We start from the raw sequence: 23,185 nt of genomic DNA, 5'->3' as shown, positions 1-23,185 counted from the left end.
CACATAGATTATATATTTTGAGTTATAAAATTAAATAAAAAAATTTATTCATATAAATTTACACCCGTTTTTTTGTTTAAAGGGAGTAATTAAAATTTGATTATAATAATATTTTCAATTTAAACCCGTTTTTAGAAAATAGGGTGTATATTGTCACCTGATAATATTTAAAATGATATTTTATTTACAAAATTGCCACCGTATTTCTTATTTACACCCGTTTTTAGTATATTGGGTGTAAATTTTAAAATTATATTAATCTTTTTGTACTAGTGTATATAATAAAGATGCATATGTGTTGACTTGTTGATAATGCTTATATGATGACCTGTCAAATATGTGTATATGTTGATATCATAACTATTCATTGATGATGTTCTTTGTGCTGTTTATGTTGATATTGTGTGAAGCGGTGATTCATTTATATTCTTTACCTAATATATGATTTATCATGATCCTATTTATATAGTTTGATATCTCACTCTTGCTGCTGATGTTTCCCCTACTATGGGAAATGGGCAGGTACTCAAGTATAGTTGTGGAAATTTGTTGCTTCATCGAGTCCAGCTGGTGTGTCGCTCTGATACGTAGCACTCGGGGGTTACTTATATCGTTATTTCGATATTGTCGATGTTTTTAGTTGTTGTTATTATAACCGTTGAATCCAAGTTGAATAATATGAAGTACTTGTTATACTTCTAAGTTGTTTGAGTTGAATAAAGCTAATAGTTGACTGTTACTCGAATGCTATGTATCATTGTTGAATAAAATACAAGTTGAAGTTTTAAGTTGATATGTGATACTCCAATTTTTTGTTTGAAAATTTAAATACTCTGATATTTCTCGCATTATATTTCGAGTATAATTTGGGGTGTTACATAAGTGGTATCAGAGCAGGTCGGTCCGTCCGGCCAAGTTGTCGAGTCAGTTGAGTTGTGTGACAGTTGAATGTTGTCGATGTTTTATTCCTTAGTATACGACATGTGTGTGAAACACTGTTGATACTTATTTGTTTTGTTGCATGATGTAATTTGAGCGAAGTGGGGGAGAAGCCGTGCTTCTCGGATATGTTTCAGTCGTAAGTTGTTGGCGCATAAGTTACTCTTAATTATGATTATTTTCATTTCATTTAAACATTTGATTAGAGTAGTTTTATAAAATTATTTTTTCTTTTGTTCGTATATTTTTCTTAATCAGTAAGATATGATGAAATCCTTATGAAAATGATGAGAAAAACTATTGACTGTGAAATAAATAGAGTAGCTTTTTTTTGACCAAGGGAAGAGTAGTACTAGTAGCTACATAGTTATAGAATTTAGTTGGAGTGAATTAATTACACAAGTTGAGTTGTCAAATAAAATAAAGACATCTATCTACCCTATTGTACAACGTTATTATACCTCTCCTCAATCTCATCAATAAATAGAACAAGACCACACTATACCTCATTTACTCTTCACCCTCTCCACACCAACTTAAAACGCCTCTTCTCTTGGATCACATTTCACACCCTAACAAAAAAGATGAAACACCAAACATTCACATGCCTCTGTGTTCTGGCCCTTACCATCATAGTTTGTTCCAATGTATCAAACGCAGCTGAAGACTTGTCCAAGACATGTGGCCAGGTGGTCTCAAAGGTGATTCCATGTTTGGACTTTGCGACGGGGAAAGCACCGACGCCGAAGAAGGAATGCTGTGATGCAGCGAAGAGTATTAAGGATACGGATCCGGAGTGCTTGTGCTATATCATTCAGCAGACTCATAAGGGGAGTCCTGAAAGTAAGAGCATGGGGATTCAAGAGGATAAGCTTCTTCAACTTGCTGGTGTTTGTGGTGTGAAAGCTAACATCTCTGATTGTCCTAGTAAGTTTTCTTTTCTAACACGCGTTTCAGTACTTGTTTTTTATTGGTGGAAATTCACGTGTTTTCTGTTCATATGGTGTGTTTGTTTTCACGCGTGAAGTTTTGTCTTTTTTTGAGCCTTTAAACACACGCATAGAATTATACCGTTACGGGATAAACTCTAGTTTCTAAAACAGTCATTTACTTAGTTTTGTCTTTCCATTAAAAATAACTATCACCCCTTTTGTCTTACTAGACACAAATGGAAACTCCACTCACTCTATTTAGTTGTGTTTTGTTAAACATTTTGTGATATCTTCTTAAAACAGATCTAAAAATTGCTTTCTCTTCTAAGTTATCTCTCTTTTTCATTATCTTATGATTCAAGCCATGAAACATTGCTCTCTTCGCGTATTTTTTTATCATTGCAATTGCGTGCTCATTTAACCATTTGTTTAATTGATTTCCATAACTACTATATTCCTACTTGTCTCTATAAATAGTCCATAACTATTTGTTGATTTTCATTGAAAAGTGAAAACATGGCTACCCGTATCAACCATATGTATCTCTTCATTGCAATTATGTGCATCGTTTCTGTTTTGACTCAAGGTATCATTAAATTTACATGTTATTTTTCTATGTTAAATTGATTTAAACTTTTATCTAAAATAATTTATCATATAATTGTATCTCTATCAGAATACAAACAAAATCCTTTTATGTGAATAATATTTTATTTTGTGATGTTGTAATTGAAATTGTCAATTGTTAAAACATAAAAGAATGTCTTTCAAATCGATTGCAAATATTTTTTTCTACTCATAATATAATTTTGATAAACATTTATTAGTCAATGATAGGGGTGGGAATAGGCCAGGCCGGCCTACAGGGGCCTATAGCCTAGCCTACTTAAGGCCAGGCCAGACCAGGTCTATTTGATAAAAAGGCCAGGCTTGGGCTTTTTTAAAAGCCTATTTAATAAAATAGGCCAGGCCTAGGCTATTAAAAAGGCCTATAAAGCCTTGTAGGCCGGCCTATATTTTCATATATATTAAAATTAGTCTAAATAGGTTGGCATATATATATATATATATATATATATATATATATATATATATATATATATATATATATATATATATATATATATATATATATATATATATATATATATATATATATATATATATATATATATATATATATATATATATATATATATGGAGCATATCAAGTGAGAGCATTTTAAAACGAGAGATGAGAGGAATAAATATCAACCATTAGATTCATCAAGAGAGAGAAATTAATAGCCACATTAATGCATTAACCTTCTCTCTCTTGATGAATCCAATGATTGATATTTATTCCTCTCATCTCTCATTTTAAAATGCTCTCACTTGATATGCTCCATATATATATATATATATATATATATATATATATATATATATATATATATATATATATATATATATATATATATATATATATATATATATATATATATATATATATATATATATATATATTAGAAAAAAATGATAAATAGGTCGATCTAAATGTTCATATATATGCGATCTATAAGGCTTCTTAAGTAATATGAATTAATTGAAAACATTAATAAGAAAGAGGCTTTTAAATAGGCTTTCAGGCCAGGCCAGACTTTTAAAAAGGCCAGGCCAGGCTGAAAAAACGAGCCTATAGTAGGCCATGGGCCAGGCTCAGGCCTTGTAAGTTTATCGTAGGCCAAGCTCAGGCCTTATAAAGCCTAGCCTAGCCTAGCCTATTCCCACCCCTAGTCAATGATACGATAATTCCTAAAAATTATTATATAATCTGATATTAATTTTTATATACAATTGTAGGCACATATAAAGTGGCTGGAACAAAAGAAAGATTTGATGACATTCCTTCACCGAGATATTGTGAGAAACGACCCGATTTGTGTCCAGCTCATCCTCAAGAATGTATTCAAAGTTGTAAAAAGAAAGGCATCACTTTCGGTAACTCCTGTGAAGGAGGCCTATGTTGCTGTGGAATATAGCATTTTATGTCTTCGTACAAGTTAATGTACAAATACTATCAAAATAAGTTAAAAATAAATACATAAACTTCGGTTTTTTAATGTGTGATCCAACCACAAATTTAAAATAATTTATTTAACAACACTACTACTGCTACTAGACCAATGTGTTTAAATAATTTTTAGATTAAGTGTGATTATTTCATTTTGTATCATTTTCACCTTATGTATTTTATGGATATAAGGTGTTATAAAGTGTTATGTCATATGGATGAATTTTATTGGATATTATATAATGTGTTATAAGTTTTTTGCAATTGAAAAAATTTATCAAAAAATATATATATTTCTAAACAACCAAATCCAATTTAATCCTTAAATGAACGATTTGTTTTGGTTCGATTTTGACAGTGAAACTGAGGGTTGAACATTGAACCTAACTAATTAAAATTTGACCGAGTTCGATAACGGGATAGGCAAAATATAGTCAAACCTAGGCAAAATATAGTCAAACCCACCCTGTATAGACCCTTACCTAATACTAAATAAGGTTGAATGTGTATTGGTATCTCATCCCACATTGTTCAAGGTGTTTGAGTAAGATTCGCATGTAAATACTTGACAACTCGTTGGATACCGCATTAAAGCTGTTAGAACAAGATTTTGTTCTACATCTCTAACTTTTGATGATAACAACATATGTATTTTATATGTAAACAATTTTATTTCTAATGTTTTCTTGAGTGTGCCCATCAGAAGCTCTGTATGATTTAGGACTGTTGTCTAAATAATCATCAGAAATGATATCGTCATAAAGACTATTCTCTTTCACTTCTGAAGAAACATCAGAAGTTCTATGAAATGCTGAATATTAATCTGAAAGAGAATCTCCTATGTACTTCTCAACAAGCTGCTGCTTCAGAAGTCTCAAGTATCTCAAAATCTGAAAACAAAGTCTACATCAGATACAGGTTATTGCTTCAAAGATCATATGTCAAGATATGTTCGTTCAGAAGAGTTGTTGCTCATCACTCTGATGACATAGTTTACATTAGTTGATAAAGATCAAAGATCAGAAATACAAATTAGTTGTTATGACTCTTTGTTCAGATATCAATACTGGTTCTAAGACACACTATTGCACTATTATCTGAAGGCATTATTCTATTATGAAAAACTCTAATATTATTTCTTGTATTGTTTGTGTTTTCTCACTCACAAACCAGCTATCTTTTCAGATACAGATTTGATCTAGGAAGTCATGCGTCGTACTTTGGAAAGGTTGTTGCTATTATTTCTAAAAGACAAAGTTCTGCTCTTATTGTTTCTGATGTTCTCATGCTATCATAACAAAGTAGTTTCTGAACTACTCATCAGATAAATAATCATAAGAGCAAATAAAAGAAAGTTATATCTTTCAAGCTTACTACTTCAGATCAAAAGTATATTATTTGAAGATAAATCAAGAAGCTTTCTCAAGAAGATTCAGTACAACGGTTTGCTCAATAATTCACAATTATCAAGACCTCCGTACTATTCAAAAGTTGTCTTCCACGACCATCATATCAAAGTTGCCATCTACAAGCTAAGGAAATAACGTGCTCTACTATTCAACATCTACACTTCTATCCGTTGGAAAGTAACTGTTGGCTTTTAGAAAAAACTATTCTATCCTCACAAAGTCTATTTCTTTTAAGACTATAAAATAAGATCAAGACTTCAAAAGAAATGATACTGATTTCCAACTAAAAAATCGCTATTAAATCTCTTATAAAATTTAACGTCATGTAAGTCTCTCAACTAATTTTTTTGAAACCAGTTTTTTTCTTAGTTTTAAACTATGTCTGAACTGTCAATAAAGACTCATTTTAGTCTCTCACAAAAAAGGAAGAGTCCAAATTAGTCCTTAAGAAAAAAATTCTCTATTTAATCTCTTACAAAATTTAACTAAGTCATGTTAGTCCCTCTTTTAATTGATTTTTTCTTATTTTTAAACTGTGACTGGACCCCTATTTTATGACTGTTGATTTAAAATTATTTATGAAGGGAATGTAGAAAAATCATTGCAATACCACAATGTTTTTTCTTTGTTGAGTTTATTATCAGGCATATGGTGGGTGACTATGGTTTTTCTTGTGTATTAGGTGTTGTTATTGTTTCAGTTGTTAATGATCTTTTAGGAAGATTTAGTTCTGCTATTGGAGTAATTTAGGATAATTTCTTACTTTTGTAAATAGTACTTATGGCAAAAATAATACACATGGTATGTTGGAAGAAAATTGGTTTATATCATTTCCCTTAAGCCGTGATGATAACAAAGTATTTAATGAACAATTAGTTATACTAACATATGTTCAAGTGTGCAGGATCATTAGTTAAAAAATTTATCGGGCTTTGACTCAAATAGGAACATATGAAGAGAAGTTTGAGACTCAGATTAGGAAAGATCCGAATCTAACGACTCAAATTCAATGATAAGATTATGATGTCTCACAACTAGGTAACACAACTCCTGGTAGAAACTCGGATTGTGAAGACCATATGCAAAGGAACTCAACCTTTTACCCGTACTCAATTTCCAAAAGAAGGTCTATCTTATCAAGTCCAGACGATTTATAAATAGGAAAAAATCGTTTGAAAAATATTAAAAGAGGGACTAAGATGACTCGGTTAAATTTTTTAAGAAATTACACAAGGAATTTTTTTCTCAAGGACTAATTTGGACTCTGCCTTTTTTGTGAGAGACTAAAATGAGTCTTCGCTGACAGACCAGTCACGGTTAAAAAGTAAGAAAAAATCTGTTTGAAAAAAATATTAGTAGAGATACTAACATATCTCGGTTAAATTTTGTAAGAGATTTAATATGATTTTTTTTCTCGGACTAATATGACCTCTGCGATTTTTGTGAAGAACTAAAATGGGTCTTCACTCTTGATTTTCATATATGTGTATTTATTATTAATTGAAGAAAAATATGTGATATAATTAAAGATGTGTTTGGAATAAAATAATTAATGCACTTTAAAAGTAAAAATATTTATTAAAAATAAATGTTTCTTTTTTCAAAATAATACAGTTTTTCGAACATAATTTATTAAAAGTTCTAAATAAATATTCAATTGATTTTTTTGTCGAAGCATTTGACTGAATTTGATATATTATTTTACTTTTGAATTAATAAATTGTTTCCTTTTTAAATTCATTACTCCTTATGTTTCATAATAGGTGTCCTCTTTCAAATTTTATTTATCTCTAATTATTTGTCCTTTTAAAATATCATTGTAATATTTATTATTTATTTTCCCTAACTTGTTCTCCCTTATTTATTGTATTCATATAACTACTTTACTATCTATTACTAATAAAAATTTTAATAAATAATATTTATTTTATCATTAAAATCAACACAATTAATTATTTTTTAAAATAAATATTAAATCAATAACCTAAAACACAAATATCAAATAATAGAAAAACAAGGATCAACGACGGCGGGGATTCCTAGATTCCGATCTACGACGACACAGTTGATGAAATAGAATTTGAAAGCTCTGATCAATATGTGATTTTCACAGATAAATATGATTTGTTTTGTTTAATGTGGTGTGTGACAATGGGAATTCGAATTAGGGTGTGACGATGGAAGCTAGGGTGTGGTGTGTGACAATGGGAATCAATGATGGATATGAATTCGTTGCTAGCACGGTATTTTACAAGTTTAAAAAAAAACAATGAGCAAGAGAATATCTAAAAAATACACTTTCATGTTTTACCATTAATTCTTTATTCATAAAAAATAAAGTTTTCTATTTATAAACTATCTATGTTGAATGCATCAGTATAAACATTTCGTTATTGAATCATCCATGCATCACACTACCTCTTTCTTCAAATGCTGAATCAACCCATCTTGATCATTTTTACTTGCATCCATTAAATTTATACTATGAGTTCCTGTAAAATAAATACTCAAAAAACATATTCTGAATAAATTGGTTTACATATTCAAATATAAAATCATATAAATTAGTTTCAAACTCTTAATACTACTTCAATTTATTCATATGATACAAATTCATACATACCATTCACGGTAGAAAGCGCAACGAGACTATCTCATAAGTTTTTTAGAACTTTGAAATATATAAACGCCACATAATTAGTTTTAACACATTTTAATATAATAATTAAGATGAATTTGATTTTTTGGATTTTCATGTTTACCCGCCACTATTATAAGAATCTCTAAGTCCATTTGAAAAAATGATATTGCTACCAAATCTTCCAAGAACCAACTTCATATTCTGCATAATTCAAAAAATGATATAATCATAATCTTTAAATATCTTTTGTAATGATATCTGATATAGAACAACTTTCATGACCTCCATAGTAAGTAGTGATCCAATGAATAAGAGGTGAGACTCCAATATATTTCTTGCACTTTGTAGCATAATTTTTGAAGCTAACAGGCATAGGTTGAAACATGGTCAAATTCCTTTTTATGCCGACGGACATCACTATCTCAGTGCATCTCATAATGCATAATAATTAATAATATTTTTTAGTTCTCCAAAGATAAGTCCTAAAATTAATATTAGAGAACCTTCAATAATAAATATGTATATTATATACCGGTCAGTCATAAACATTAAATGTGTCTCAAACATTATCCTTATATGCATTGATAGTACATTCGTTGTTTGCCTAATAAGCAACAACAACTCCATATATCCTACTGAGGACATCTTCCAAATGCAGCTCCAACAATGCCTTTACATTTATCTATGACTAGGGGATAATCAAATTGTTGAGTAAAGATATTTGCTCTTCAGGGAATCTTTTAACTTATCATGTTGTTCTAAAACACCGCAAAAGTTTGAATAAGTTTAACTCTAAATTTATATCATAGGTCCAACAAAAGGAAGAAAATAAATGAAAATAATGTTGGTTACTAAGAATAAATTTATAGCATGTCTCACAAGCTTCCTGTATAACCTGTAATGAATTTATAGTCAAGTCACCTTAACTAATTATGTTTTTCATATAAAATAAATTAATCAAATAATATAAAAGATAAAAAATAAGTTATAGTGAGTCTCTTGTAACAACATCATAATAAGCATTTTTAGGTGTGATATTATCAAAGTATAGAAGTGGAGTCCATGATGCCTGTGCCCCAATTGCCACATGGGGATATTTTAGCCTAAACCATGCAGCAAGCACTGCGTAACTAACAAATACCTAGCAATAATTAAGACAACACCTTATATATAAAACTAAGAATGCACTACATAACGCCACAAAATTTAAACTAGGTAGGTTTTTATTACATTTAGAAAGAAAATACAAATTATCGAAGAAATGTTTCAAAATCCCTCCATTTTGATAGTCATAGTGTGTCAAAGATAATAAAATATAAATAAATTTCGGTTTTTTATTATCGAAATTACACGAAACAGAAAAATGAAACTATTGATCTAAAAATTAAAAATATAAATTAACCAATACTATTTTAAAATATGTGAACAAATGCGTGTACAATTTTTTTTTATAGTATATGAAAAAATGCGCGTACGAAACCTATAAACGAGCTCATGCACGGTATTTTACGAGTTTAAAAAATCAATGAGCAAGAGAATATCGAAAAAATACACTTTAATGTTTTACCATTAATTCTTTATTCATAAAAAATATATTTTTCTATTTATAAACTATCTATGTTGAATGCATCAGTATAAACATTTCATTATTGAATCATCCATGCATCACACCACCTCTTTCTTCATATGTAGAATCAACCAATCTTAATCATTTTTACTTGCATCCATTAAATTTATGCAATGAGTTCCTGAAAAATAAATATTCATAAAACATATTCCGATTAAATTGGTTTACATATTCATATATAAAATCATATAAATTAGTTTCAAACTCTTAATACTACATCAATTTATTTTTATGATACAAATTCATACAAACTCTTTATATACATGACACTCATAAACATTAAATGCGTCTTAAACATTTTCATTATATGCATTGATAGTACATTCGTTGTTTGCCTACTAAGAAACAACAACTTCACATATCCTACTGAGGACATCTTCCAAAAGCAGCTTCATGAATGCCCTTACAGATATCCATGTCTAGGGTATAATCAAATTGCTGAGTAGAGATATTTGCTCTTCAGGGAATCTTTTAACTTATCATGTTGTTCCAAAACACTGCAAAAGTTTGAATAAGTTTAACTCTGAATTTAAATCATAGGTCAAACAAAAGGAAGAAAATAAATGAAAATAATGTTTGTTGCTAGCAAGTGTTGAATCTACGGCTTAGAAAGGAAATGCCATTTCTCTGATACACTACTTTCTCAATTTCACACCAAGAGTTTAGCATGTCTCACTAGCTTCCTGCATACCTGTAATGAATTTATAGTCAAGTTATCTTAACTAATTATGTTAATTATAAAAATAAATTAATCAAATAATATAAATGATATAAAAAATAAGTTATACTGAGTCCCTTCTAACAACATCATAATAAGCATTTTGAGGTGTGATATTATTAAAGTATAGAAGTGGAACCGATGATGTCAGTGCCCCAATTGCCACATGGGGATATTTGAGCCTAAACCAGGCAGCAAGCAGGGACAGACCCACCTTATAGGTTGTGTGGGTGGGTTCCCCCACTACATTTGCATATGCATGAGTAGTTACATGTACTTATGTTATATGTTATAGACAAGTTTGATGAAAATACGTATTGTAAGCCTCTAACACTATCTATATCTCTCTCAGCCTATTTATTTGGGTGCAGTTAATTTAATTTTCCTTTACATAATAATAGTATAAAAATATATTATTATGATACAAATTAATATTTTGTTAATATAATTTACAAGAGATTGGTAAGTTTTAGATAAAGTTTGTATTAAATAGAAATAATATTATATCTTTAGTTTTAGAATTATCTATAATACCGATAATAATATTGTAGTTAAGATATATTTTTATTTGACATTAATATACTAAAATCATTTATTTTTATTTATATATAAAATTGCAGGAAAAATAAATAATAACTTTATATATATATATATATATATATATATATATATATATATATATATATATATATATATATATATATATATATATATATATTGCCCCCACTATATATACATATATATATATATATATATATATATATATATATATATATATATATATATATATATATATATATATATATATATATATATATATATATATATATATATATATTGCCCCCACTATATAAAATGGTTGGGTCCGTCCCTGGCAGCAAGCATTGTGTAACTAACAAATACATAGCAATAATTAAGACAGCCACTTATATATAAAACTAAGAAAGCACTACATAATGCCACAAAATTTAAACCAGGTAGGTGTTTCTTAGATTTAGAAAGAAAATACAAATTACTGAAGAAAAGTTTTTAAAATCCCTCCATTTTGATAGTCATAGTGTGTCAAAGATAATAAAATATAAATAAATCTCGGTTTTTATTATCGAAATTACACGAAACAGAAAAATGGAACTACTGATCTAAAAATTAAAAATATAAATTTATCAATACAATTTTAAAATTTGTGAACAAATAAGTGTATGATTTTTTTTTATAGTATATGAAAAAATGCGCGTACGAAACCTATAAATGTGCTCATGCACGGTATTATACAAGTTTAAAAAAACAATGAGCAAGAGAATATCAAAAAAATACACTTTCATGTTTTACCATTAATTCTTTATTCATAAAAAAATAAAGTTTTCTATTTATAAATTATCTTTGTTGAATGCATCAGTATCAACATTTCATTATTGAATCCATCCATGCATCACACCACCTCTTTCTTCATATGCTGAGTCAACCAATCTTGATCATTTTTACTTGCATCCATTAAATTTATACAATGAGTTCCTAAAAAATAAATATTCATAAAACATATTCCGAATAAATTGGTTTATATATTCATATATAAAATCATATAAATTAGTTTCGAACTCTTAATACAACTTCAATTTATTCTTATGATATAAATTCATACATACCATTCACGGTAGAAAGCGCAACGAGACTATCTCATAAGTTTTTTAGAACTCTGAAATCTACAAACGTCACATAGTTAGTTTTAACACATTTTGATATAATAATTAAGATGAGTTTGATTTTTTGGATTTTCATGTTAACCCCCCACAATAAGGATCTCTAAGTCCATTTGAAAAAATGATATTGCATCCAAATCTTCTATGAACCAACTTCATATTCTGCATAATTCACAAAATGATGACAAAATGATATAATCATAATATTTAAATATTTTTTGTAATGATTTATGATATAGAACAACTTTCATATATCCTACTGAAGACATCTTTCAAAAGCAGCTTCATCAATGCCCTTACAGATATTCATGACTAGGGGATAATGAAATTGCTGAGTAGAGATATTTTCTCTTCAGGGAATCTTTTAACTTATCATGCTGTTCCAAAACACTGCAAAAGTTTGAATAAGTTTAACTCTAAATTTATATCATAGGTCAAACAAAAGGAAGAAAATAAATGAAAATAATGTTTTGTACTAGCAAGTGTAGAATCTTTGGCTTAGAAAGGAAATGACATTTCTCTTATACCCTACATTCTCAATTTCAGACCAAGAGTTTAGAATAATTAAAATGAAAAGGTTTCATGAAGAGTGCATGAAAAGGTGTTAAAAAGATACTTCTTTTTTTTATTAAAAATGTACAGGACATTTTGAATTTCAAACGGATATCTGACTTAATAAGTTTGCAGCAATTTTGAATTTAAAATTATTATTCAAATTTCATACAACATCAGGTTTTGTTAAGTCAGTTAACCAGACTTGACATAACAAGTGGTGACAGCATTTTAAAAAAAGTTTTATTTATTTTATTTTTCATTTTATGCATTTGAATCAAAGATTTTTATGTATGATAATTTGTCTAATTATTTGAACCAACCTAATGCAACATCTATTGATTTATCCTAATTAATAAATTATATTTAAAAGTGAATTAACATGGTTCAAACAGGATAAAAAATATATTTGAAAGTGATTTTGAACACAACTGATCAATGCATGCAAGTAACATTTTCGAGAATAATAGAGCGATAAATTGATCAATATAAATGCATGCTTATAACTCAATAAATCAAGATCAATGCTAGTCTTCAAAATGTAATTCTTGAATTCTTTGATGCTAGCTTTCAATATGATAAGTCTTGAATCATTTGAATAGATAAAATTCACTTGAAGCTATTTTCATACTTTTTTACATGATTATTTGATTTTCACTTTGTCTTCATCAAAACAATAAATGGGGAGTCTTGATTTCATAGAAAGCTATATGTACACTCCAATTATCACACTATATGCTACACCGTAGCTTTTAACTTTTATTTTGTACTGGCACAAATTTTAATTTTGATTAAAATAATAAATAAAAAGAAAAAGTATGCAATACAGTATGAATATATGGTGTATATGTCATCTTCTGTGTACATATAGCTTTACTCATGTTTTAAATAATGTGAATCCAAACACGAGAAAAATGTAATTATTTATGTATGAGAAAATATATGATTGATCTAAGAATTTGTATATATGGAAAACTATAGTTAGGATCTAAATATAAATATGGTTTTTCAAATCATAATTCGTGCAAACCTACAGGTTATTACATTTTTTGTACAATTGAAAAAAAAATATTTAAAATAATATATGAATTCAAACATGTGAAAAATGTATTGGTTTTTTAATTATTTATGTTACTAATAGTTTTGTTTTAAAATTATTTTTAATTTAAGATAAAAATTGAAATATATATTATTAATGTGAAATAATTTTTTTTATTTATAAAATTTTTCATTCAGTCAAAAATAATAAACTCTTTTTCGTAAAATAATTTTCTTTTTCTTATTTACATCTTAAAAACAAAATTATGATACGACCACCATAAATACCCGTGTGAACCAAGGGTATCCCACTAGTTATGATGTTTATCACGGCAGGAAGAAATAAAGAATCGCAAGGTCCGGCAAAGCTATAGTAAAACTATGGGAAACAAGTGCTCTTGCAAAAATAGCCATCAAACGTGGTGTTCCCTTTACATCTAATGATAGAATGGCTGAAGTACTCAAGGTATTTCTCATGAACCACTAGAAATTTAATAATATTTATTTGCATTAGAAAATAACCCATCTGCTTGACAACCTCCGTGGCGGTTGAATCTCGTAGTCCGCTGACAGCTTTTTCTACTAAATGAGAATATCGGATGGGATGGGATGATGTTGAAATATAAATTTGATTTGTGTTTTAATATTTTTTTTTTTGGACTTAGTTATTTGGAATAATGTTTCTAGAGAATTTTATAGTATTTGAAGTGTCTAGATATTTCTTATTATTATAATATTTTCTAGAATAGTCTTGAGATTTCTAGGATTGTGAACTCTTTAGAATTAGCATGTCTAGAGATCTCCTTAGAGTACTATAATCAGAGATGTAATCTCACACATTTGCATCAAGCAAAAATACAAAGTTCTCTCTTCCATAAAGAATTTTTCTACCTATCAAGATTCTATTCAAGCCTCCAATATTTTTAAACACTTTCCCTAAACACAAGAGGCCTTATTTCCAACAAAGTGGTATCAGAGCTTCAAGATCCTCAAAAGACGGCGAAAGGTGGTTTCCCTTTCCAAATGTCGATGCTCACGAAGAACAACTATGATAATTGGAGTATCAAGATGAAGGCGTTACTACAAGCTCAAGATGTGTGGAATATCATTCAGAAAGGCTTCAAGGAGCAAGATGAAGCCTCGCTAAGCCAAAGTGTAAAAGACACGTTGAAGGAGTCAGGAAAGAGAGACAAGAAAGCTCTCTTCCTAATTTACCAATCGGCGGATAAATATACATTTGAAAAGACATCCAACGCAACGACGGCCAAAGAAACATGGGACATGCTTCAAACTTGCAATAAAGGAATCAAGCAGGTAAAAAAGATCTGTCTTCAAACTCTTAAGGTGACTTTGAACGATTGTTTATGGAAGAGTATGAGTCGATTTCTGATTATTTTTCTCGAGTATTTGCCGTATTCAATCAACTAAAAGAAATGGTGAAGATATTGATGATGTGAAAGTCATGGAGAAAATACTTCGCACTTTAAATCCAATTTTTAACTTCATTGTTACCAACATTGAAGAAAACAAGGATTTAAAGACCGTGACTAATGAGCAACCCATGGGTTCCTTACAAGCATACAAAGAAAAACAAAAGAGACAAGATAAACAAAGGGAGGCTATGGAGAAACTACTATACAGTCCAACTTATTTTTCTCCCCCTTCATACGGCCACGTGTTTGATCACTATCCTTTGTTGATCATACAGGAACATATCCTGAGAGATGTCTGACATCACTACAACGCGCAGGGCTTTTAAAAGCGCTTTTTTTGGCCTTTAACAGCGCTTTAAAGCGCTGCCAAAGCCAGCGCTGGCGTAGCCTACAAAAGCGCTTCTAAAAGCGCTCTGGTAGGCCCCCCTTTAAGAGCGCTTTTTCCAGAAAAAGCGCTCTCGTAGGCCCCCCTTTAAGAGCGCTTTTTCCAGAAAAGCGCTCTTATAGCCCCCCCTGTGAGAGTTAAAAAAAAAAAAAAGCAACATACGAAAGCGCTTTTGGAAAAGCGCTCTTATAGGGTGGCCTTTAAGAGCGCTTTTTTAGGAAAAAGCGCTCTTAAAGCCCACCCTATAAGAGCGCTTTTCCAGAAGCGCTTTCGTATGTTGCGTTTTTTTTTTTAATTCTTTTTTATTAATCTTTGGCAGCGCTTTTACTAAGAAGCGCTTTAGTAGGTTTGTGAGGTTTTTTAATGTGCAGCCTGTAATTTAATCCTCCCAGTCGACCTGTAATATTTTCGACCTGTAATATTTTCGACCTGTAATTTATTTTCGACCTGTAATTTATTTTCGACGATATTATTTCAGCCATCAGTAAGACAATATATATACCAAAATAATATCCAAAATTATATATATACATCATATATTACAACATCAATAATGTTATATAAAATTGTAAGTAAATCGACACAAATCCTACATGAAAAAGTGCTTAATATAAAAATGACTCAAATCCTCTTTTATTTCTTCCAACTTAAGTTTCGGGTATGTAGCGGCACGGAATTCGTCAAGGTACTACAAAACAAAAAAAAATATGAATGATACATTTAGTTAAATGTAATAAGTTATATGAAATTATCTTAAGTTATAAATTCATACCGTAAGCGGAATCTCTAATTGATTTGCCTGAAGGATTTCTTTTATATACCTCAATACAAAGTATCCGCAATCGTAACTGTTTCGCTGTTGCGGACACTACATAGAAAAACAAATAAGATTCTATAGTTGTGCATTGTTTTATCAAGTAGCATAAATATATTATAAGCAACATTGTGAAAAATAATTTACTTGCACTTGGATCCAAGTAATGTTGCTAGATTTAGTTCGGGATACCTGTGCGTCCCGTTGACTTCGGAACACTTGTATTGATCTAATTAACAAATATATAAAAGCATATGTTTAGATCAATCCCACAAATAAGTAAATATATATATAAATATACACGAGTATATATTTAGAACGATCCCACTTACAAATCAACGATGTCCTTCATGGCCTGATAATTGGTCCATTCACCATTTACCGAATTCAGATAATACACGACTTCCCTTATAGGGTTGATAGCAAGCAGCAACCAGTGTGCTCTATAAATAAAAACAATAGGTTATATGAAAATTTGGCTATACACAAAAGAAACAGAAATTAGATGAACAAAGAATGAGAAACTAACCCTACTGGTCGGGTATTATACGCCCAAAGATGCAGACATTCTGTGTTGCCGGTGGACATGAATCTATCGACTAATCGCTGTCTAACTGATTCCCGTTCCGAAGCAATTGCCATTCCGCTGCAGTGGGCGGAAGACACGAAACGGAATCTGTTAGACAACGGAGTCCCGCGCAACACTCTGTCATACAACAACCTTAAATAAAAACATAATAAACATTAGATTATTTTCATTGAAATGTGTAAATAAATTATATTGTGGGACTAATTAAATAATATATCGGATGAGGGAATATTACCGGATGTATGAGTGCATGTTATTGACGCCTAGTTGATCATGCTTAAAAATCTCCTCCAAGTCACCAAGTTCAATAAATGACTTGAATTCAATACCGAAGACACTCTCATCCATAACGATTTCACGTAACGCACCGTCCTTCAAATCGGACATATCAACCATTGTTGCGAGCGTCGACCGGTACCGAGGCACAAAAGAACCGCCTTTTTTTCCCGCTGGCTTCGGAGGACCAGTGGGTGGTACGGTACGAACTTGCTGCGTCACTTGTTGTGACTCCCGAGCGGATGCCTAAAAATCATATAAGTTAGGTAAAATATAAAATCATGCAGATTTAGATTCAGATTAATTATTAACACTTTAAATGTACCTCTTTTAGAGATGCAACAGACTCCTCCTCCTGTAAAATCCCTTTACCCTTATTTGCGGGTTTTATAGGAGCAATCTAAAATTAAAATGTAAAAAATAGTTAATAAACGGTTTAGAATTGACATTCGAAAACTAAATGATTTCTTAATCGTTTTCAATATACCTCATCACTAATGACAATGAGCTCCGAGGGCCATGCAACAAATGATCCTATTGCATCTCGCAGCAATGTCGTCTCTGAGACCAAGTCAGGTACCGGTAGCATCGCATCATGATCTACTACAACATCCACCGATACTTTCAGGTGTCCATCCGGGAGCGGTCTATGGTGAAGTAAATCTCCCACAGTGTTGTGCACTTTTCCCTTGCCAACTAGTCGATAACTCGGTTCCGATAAGTATAGTTGGCAAGAGGAAATGCCCTAAACCAATAGTAAATATAAAGTCATTATCGTTAACAAAATAGAACAATTTGTAAGGAAATAGAACAATTTGTAAGAAATACCTCGGGAAATTTTCTTTGACCGTTGAAACTAGCTTTATCACTAGTTTCTCTCACCGATGCAGTATTGCACTTTTCTTTCATATACAAATCTTTATCTCTTTGCAATGCAGAGACTTGTGCTTGCAATTCCGCCAACTTTTGCAACACTTCTTCATTTGAAGGATTTCTTCTCCTAGGATTCTTGTAATAAGAGGTTGGAGTCACACCATGACCCTTACCCCTCACCCGACCGGGATACTCAGGAGCATGTAGGGCTCTACTAAGTACGCTCCTATCATCATGATCCTCACCGGTGGACACCGATTGCGACAAGGTCTCCTGTAATTCATTTATATTTCAATAATTATTAGTGGAGATAAAAAATCATTTATATATTAAAAAACATTTGATTTAAATAAAGACACAGTATTATACTTACACATTCAGTATACACTCTCTGAACTTCGGGATCGACGGCTTGATTCTTGCCCACCCGAGCTTCCCTCCACAACACATGCACAGGAAGTGAGGTTTCCTCACTTTTAGACTCCTCTAACTATGCATTGACACAAATCGCAAAATCGTCAAATAAAACACATTTAGACAATTAATTAAAACGCATTTCTATTTACTTACAATTTTATCCTCCAAGCGTGCATATCCCATACGCCCTTTTTTGTATGGATATGCGGGTTTTGATGCTCTCGCGCTATTTGTGACACTCCTTTTCCGGAAATCTTCATCTCTTTGATTTACAAACTTAACCCAATCTTCTTCATCAATGAAGGTCTTATACTTTAGTGGTCTTCCCGGCGCCTCTTCAAGAAAGTTTCCATCTTTATCCTTAAGATAGTTATTTGTCAAAAAAGCTTTCCACCCTCTATATCTTTTTCCGGCCAAACTAAGCATATGTACCGTCTACGCTCATCTGGTATGTCAAAGGTCCTCTGCAAAAAAACATACGCATAGTGTGTTAGTATAAGTAATGTAAACAATTTATCGTCAATATAATAACAACAACCATATATGGTATATACCTGAAGCTCTTCCCAAATCGCCTTTTTTCTATTATCCAAGTCGTCACTCTTCATATTCCATTTAGCTACGGAGATTGGAATATGCATACGAACAAGTGTACCAATGTAACTTGTCAACTTTGCAGAATTAGGACCAATTGGTTGGTTTTCAGAATTCCATTCCAAAGGGTATACTAATCCTTGGTCTCTATGTCGTATGATTCCCTTCATAATCGTGATGCCTCGTGCAACTTCTTTTGCTTCAGTATCAGGTGGAGCATTTGTATCCGGAGCATCTCTTTCTTGTGAGTTTTCTTGTGAGTTTGCAGGTGGAGCATCTTTATCTGAAGCCATTGAACCTGTATCAAACAAAGTAAAGCACATTAGTACACTATTAATAAGCTTACAATCTATACAAGTCAAACCATGCATGAACAAGTGTATCGGAAACGAAATCGGTACAAATCAAAATGAGCGTCAAAAAAGAAAGTTGTCGGAATTGAACGAAATTTACATGGCTATGGTAAAACGTCCCCACGGACTCAAAAATAAAGTCGGTTTTCCGAAATTCAGACCCTAAGCCCGACTTTTGATTACGGGCAGAAGCAAAACCGATAAAAAAACAGTCCCGAAATGTAAAGATAAGTGCATGAGCAGCTCCGGAATCGTCAAAATAGTATATTTACATGTAAAGAAGTCGACAAACGGATACATGGTTCAAAACAAATTAGTCGGTAAAATTTGAATAAAATAATCGGTACAAATTGAATAAAACAATCGGTACAAATTGAATAAAACAAATTGAATAAGTACTATACTATTGAATAAAACAATCGGTACAAAGTGAATAAAACTATTACCTTTATCACTAACGTCTCTTTCTTTTCTTGGTAGGATTGTGTTCAACGCGTCTCTTAACAACGTGGACGGTTGAATTAATCCAAATACCCTCATTATGATCATTTCTAGTACAAGATTCATTCTCATTTTGATCGCTTCTTGTACAAGAATCAATGCCAACACCAATATCACCTTGATCTTCAATGTTTTCATCAACTATTTTGTTAGATAAAAGCACTATAGACCATTTCGTACTTGAAGGATCATTGACATAGAACACTTGTTTAGCTTGAGAGGCTAGAATGAAAGGCTCATCTTTGTACCCTACCCTATTGAGATCCACTTGCAAAAATCCTGACTTATCCATTCGTATGCCACTATTATTTTCAACCCACTTGCAACCAAATACAGGAATCTGAAACTTCGCGTAATCAAACACCAAAATGCGCTCGATAACCCCAAAATATGACAAATTTGCAAATTTCGGATTTAAGTCATTCGCACTTGATATGTGCATTGCTTCAGCCACCAAGGTAACACCACTATTTTGCATAGTACTTTTATCATCCTGTTCTTTGGTATAAAATCTGTATCCATTAATTGCGTATGCGCTATAAGAAAGCACAATTACAGTTGGACCATAGGCTAAGCATCTCAACCTTTCTGTTACTGAAGCAGGATCTGAACGATACTTTGAATAAATATGATCCCTAAACCACGGTATGAAACTTCGATTGTGCTCTCGTACTATCCAGTTCTCATTTCTATTTGGATTTAAATCTCGGAGAACAATCTTGTGCATTTCAACATACGGCTCAACCTCAATCTCATTGTGCAGAACATACAAGTGCGCTTGATCCCGTTCGACCATTGATACTGTCACAACTTTATTTCCAATTAGCCTTTTTCCTTCTTTTTTTTCGACAATATGAGACTTAGGGAGTCCAATAGATTGAACATTTGACAGATATTCAGTACAAAACTCAACCGCTTCTTCAACAACGTATCGTTCGGCAATACAGCCCTCCGGTCGACTTCTGTTTTTCACGTACCCTTTTAATATTTTCATATAACGTTCAGCAGGGTACATCCATCTCATATAAGCTGGTCCGCACAATTGTGTCTCTTTCACAAGATGCACGACTAGATGAACCATTATGTCAAAAAACGAGGGAGGAAAATACATTTCAAGATCACATAAAGTAACAACTATCTCTTTTTGCAATGTTGGTAAGATCGCGGGATCGACCACCTTACTGCAAATTGACCTGAAGAAGAAACACAGCTTAGTTATTGCGCTTCTTACTTTTTCTGGAAGAATAGAACGTATACCTATTGGTAAAAAATGTTCCATTATAACATGACAATCATGCGTCTTCAAACTCTTTAACTTGAGGTCTTTCATGGACACAAGTCTTCTAATATCTGAAGAGTAGCCTTCTGGAACTTTAACTTCACTGAGAAACTTACACAATGTTTTCTTCTCCTTTCTAGATAGAGTGTAAACAGCAGGTGGCAGATATGTTCGTCTTCCTTTCGTCACGGGTCCCAATTCAGTTCTCATTCCCATGTTTACCATGTCCTTCCTTATGTTAAGGCCATCCTTAGACTTTCCTTGTATATTGAGTAACGTACCTATGACGCTGTCAAATACATTTTTTTCAATATGCATAACATCCAGGAAATGTCTTACGTACAACGACTTCCAATATGGAAGTTCAAAAAAAATTGACTTCTTCTTCCACCCACCCTTGACAAGTGAATGTGCAAAAGGCTTGCCAAACTGAGTGCTCACATCTTTCACCTTTTCAAAAATTTGATCACCTGACAAAAAAGGCGGGGCTGTACCGTGTTCGGCCTTTCCGTTGAATGCTTTTCTCCACCCACGGTAGTGATGATTAGAATTTAAGAATCTACGATGGCCGAGAAAGACATTCTTCTGACAAAGCTCCAATCGTGTCGTATCGGTTTCATCTTCACAAACGGGACACGCCTTTTGACCTTTATTGCTGTACACGGAGGTAGGTTATAGATCATAAGAATCACAGGCCATGTGCTATGCGAGATACTTTGAATACCATGCGGGTTCATTCCATCAGTAGACAATGACAACCGAAGGTTTCTTGCTTCTTTTCCAAATTCAGGATATTCAGTATCAACTTTCATCCATTGTGGTGAGTCTGCCGGATGTCGCAACTTTCCATCAATAATTCTTTCATCTGCATGCCAAGTCAAGTGTCTTGAATCGGTCTCACTACGATACATGCGTCTAAATCTCGGAATTATAGGAAAATACCATAAGACTTTAGCAGGAGACAACTTTTTCTTATATCGAGGGGCACCACATTTAGGACACTCATTCAACGCTGCATACTCGTTTCGAAACAAAACGCAATCGTTTGGACATGCATGTATCTTATCATAGCTCATGCCAATAGAGGACAACATCTTTTTGGCTTCATACGTTCGATTGGGAAGAACATTATCCTCTGGTAGCATATCTTTCATAAGGGCTAATAAATCTGTGAAACTTTTATCCGACCATCCATTGTCCGCCTTTAAGTTGTACAACTTTAACACCGCAGACAATCTTGTGAATTTTGAACAACCATCATACAACGGTTTCTCTGCATCGCTTACCAACCTCTCAAACATTTTGGGACAATCCGCAAGATCTTCTTCAAGCGCTTCTGCAATCTCTTCGACTCGATCGCAATCGTATGTGTCTGTGCAATCGTCGTTTGAAGCATACTTCCTATTACAACTCGACCCAGCATTCCCGTTCCTTTTCTCACCATGCATTGTACAACATGTATAACTTCTATCAATTCCAAACCGTAGTAAATGGGATCCCAACTGTTTCCCGTCAACCTTATCCCCATAACAGCAACCCAAGCAAGGACACGGCATTCGAAGCGGGTCTTCGGAGTGCTTAACCGCAAACTCAACGAATTCCCATACCCCTTTCTCGTACTCTTTCGACAATCGGTTTGATCTCATCCATGTCTTATCCATGACTTAATTAAGCTAAACAAATGCTTCTTGGTTTCTCTATCAGGTACTAAGGAATTCTGTCAAGATAATAAATAGCTATCATCATAATAGAATACCTAATCAGAATACCCGATTTCTTAAAGAAGACATTACCTTATTTCAAGGTAATATAAGTCCACAAACCAAAAAACTGGTTGAGAGACACTAAATTGATATTAAATAGAACCATAAACAATAAACTATAAGCAGAAAATAACAAACTATAAGCAAGAAGAAAGGGATAGTAACCTGAGTTAGACTTGATGTGGGAGATGGGTAGGTTTGAATCGGTGTTGTACAAGTAGAAACCAGAGACTTCAAAGTAACTGTAAAATTAAACACACACACACGATGCAGTTAAATAATATGATTAAAATTATAAAGTC

The 23,185-nt window shown here is 31.9% G+C and overlaps 1 protein-coding gene across 2 annotated transcripts; it reads left to right on the top strand.

Moving 5' to 3' along the window:
• Window positions 1–1,336: 1,336 nt before the first annotated feature.
• On the top strand, window positions 1,337–4,016 carry LOC131641274 (non-specific lipid transfer protein GPI-anchored 1-like). Of its 2 annotated transcripts, none has more exons than XM_058911581.1 (2): window positions 1,337–1,866; window positions 3,714–4,016. In XM_058911581.1, exons 1-2 carry the CDS (start codon window positions 1,524–1,526, stop codon window positions 3,890–3,892), a joined length of 522 nt encoding a protein of 173 aa, XP_058767564.1. In that variant the 5' UTR covers window positions 1,337–1,523; the 3' UTR covers window positions 3,893–4,016. The 2 variants fall into 2 exon arrangements, 1 of the variants encoding a protein (XP_058767564.1); XR_009295472.1 differs by lacking the exon at window positions 1,337–1,866 and adding an exon at window positions 1,873–2,457 and having other exon boundaries at window positions 3,714–3,850.
• Window positions 4,017–23,185: the final 19,169 nt, after the last annotated feature.

Source organism: Vicia villosa, unplaced genomic scaffold, assembly GCF_029867415.1.
Source record: "Vicia villosa cultivar HV-30 ecotype Madison, WI unplaced genomic scaffold, Vvil1.0 ctg.003609F_1_1, whole genome shotgun sequence".
NCBI classification, from domain to species: Eukaryota; Viridiplantae; Streptophyta; class Magnoliopsida; order Fabales; family Fabaceae; genus Vicia; species Vicia villosa.
This window is presented reverse-complemented; position numbering and strand designations above follow the sequence as displayed.

Bases quoted from the DNA above. Each gene is read 5' to 3' on its own strand.
- LOC131641274 (XM_058911581.1), top strand. From the start codon at position 1,524: ATGAAACACCAAACATTCACATGCCTCTGTGTTCTGGCCCTTACCATC. The intron at 1,867-3,713 runs GTAAGTTTTCTT...ATACAATTGTAG, and splicing joins TAACATCTCTGATTGTCCTA to GCACATATAAAGTGGCTGGA.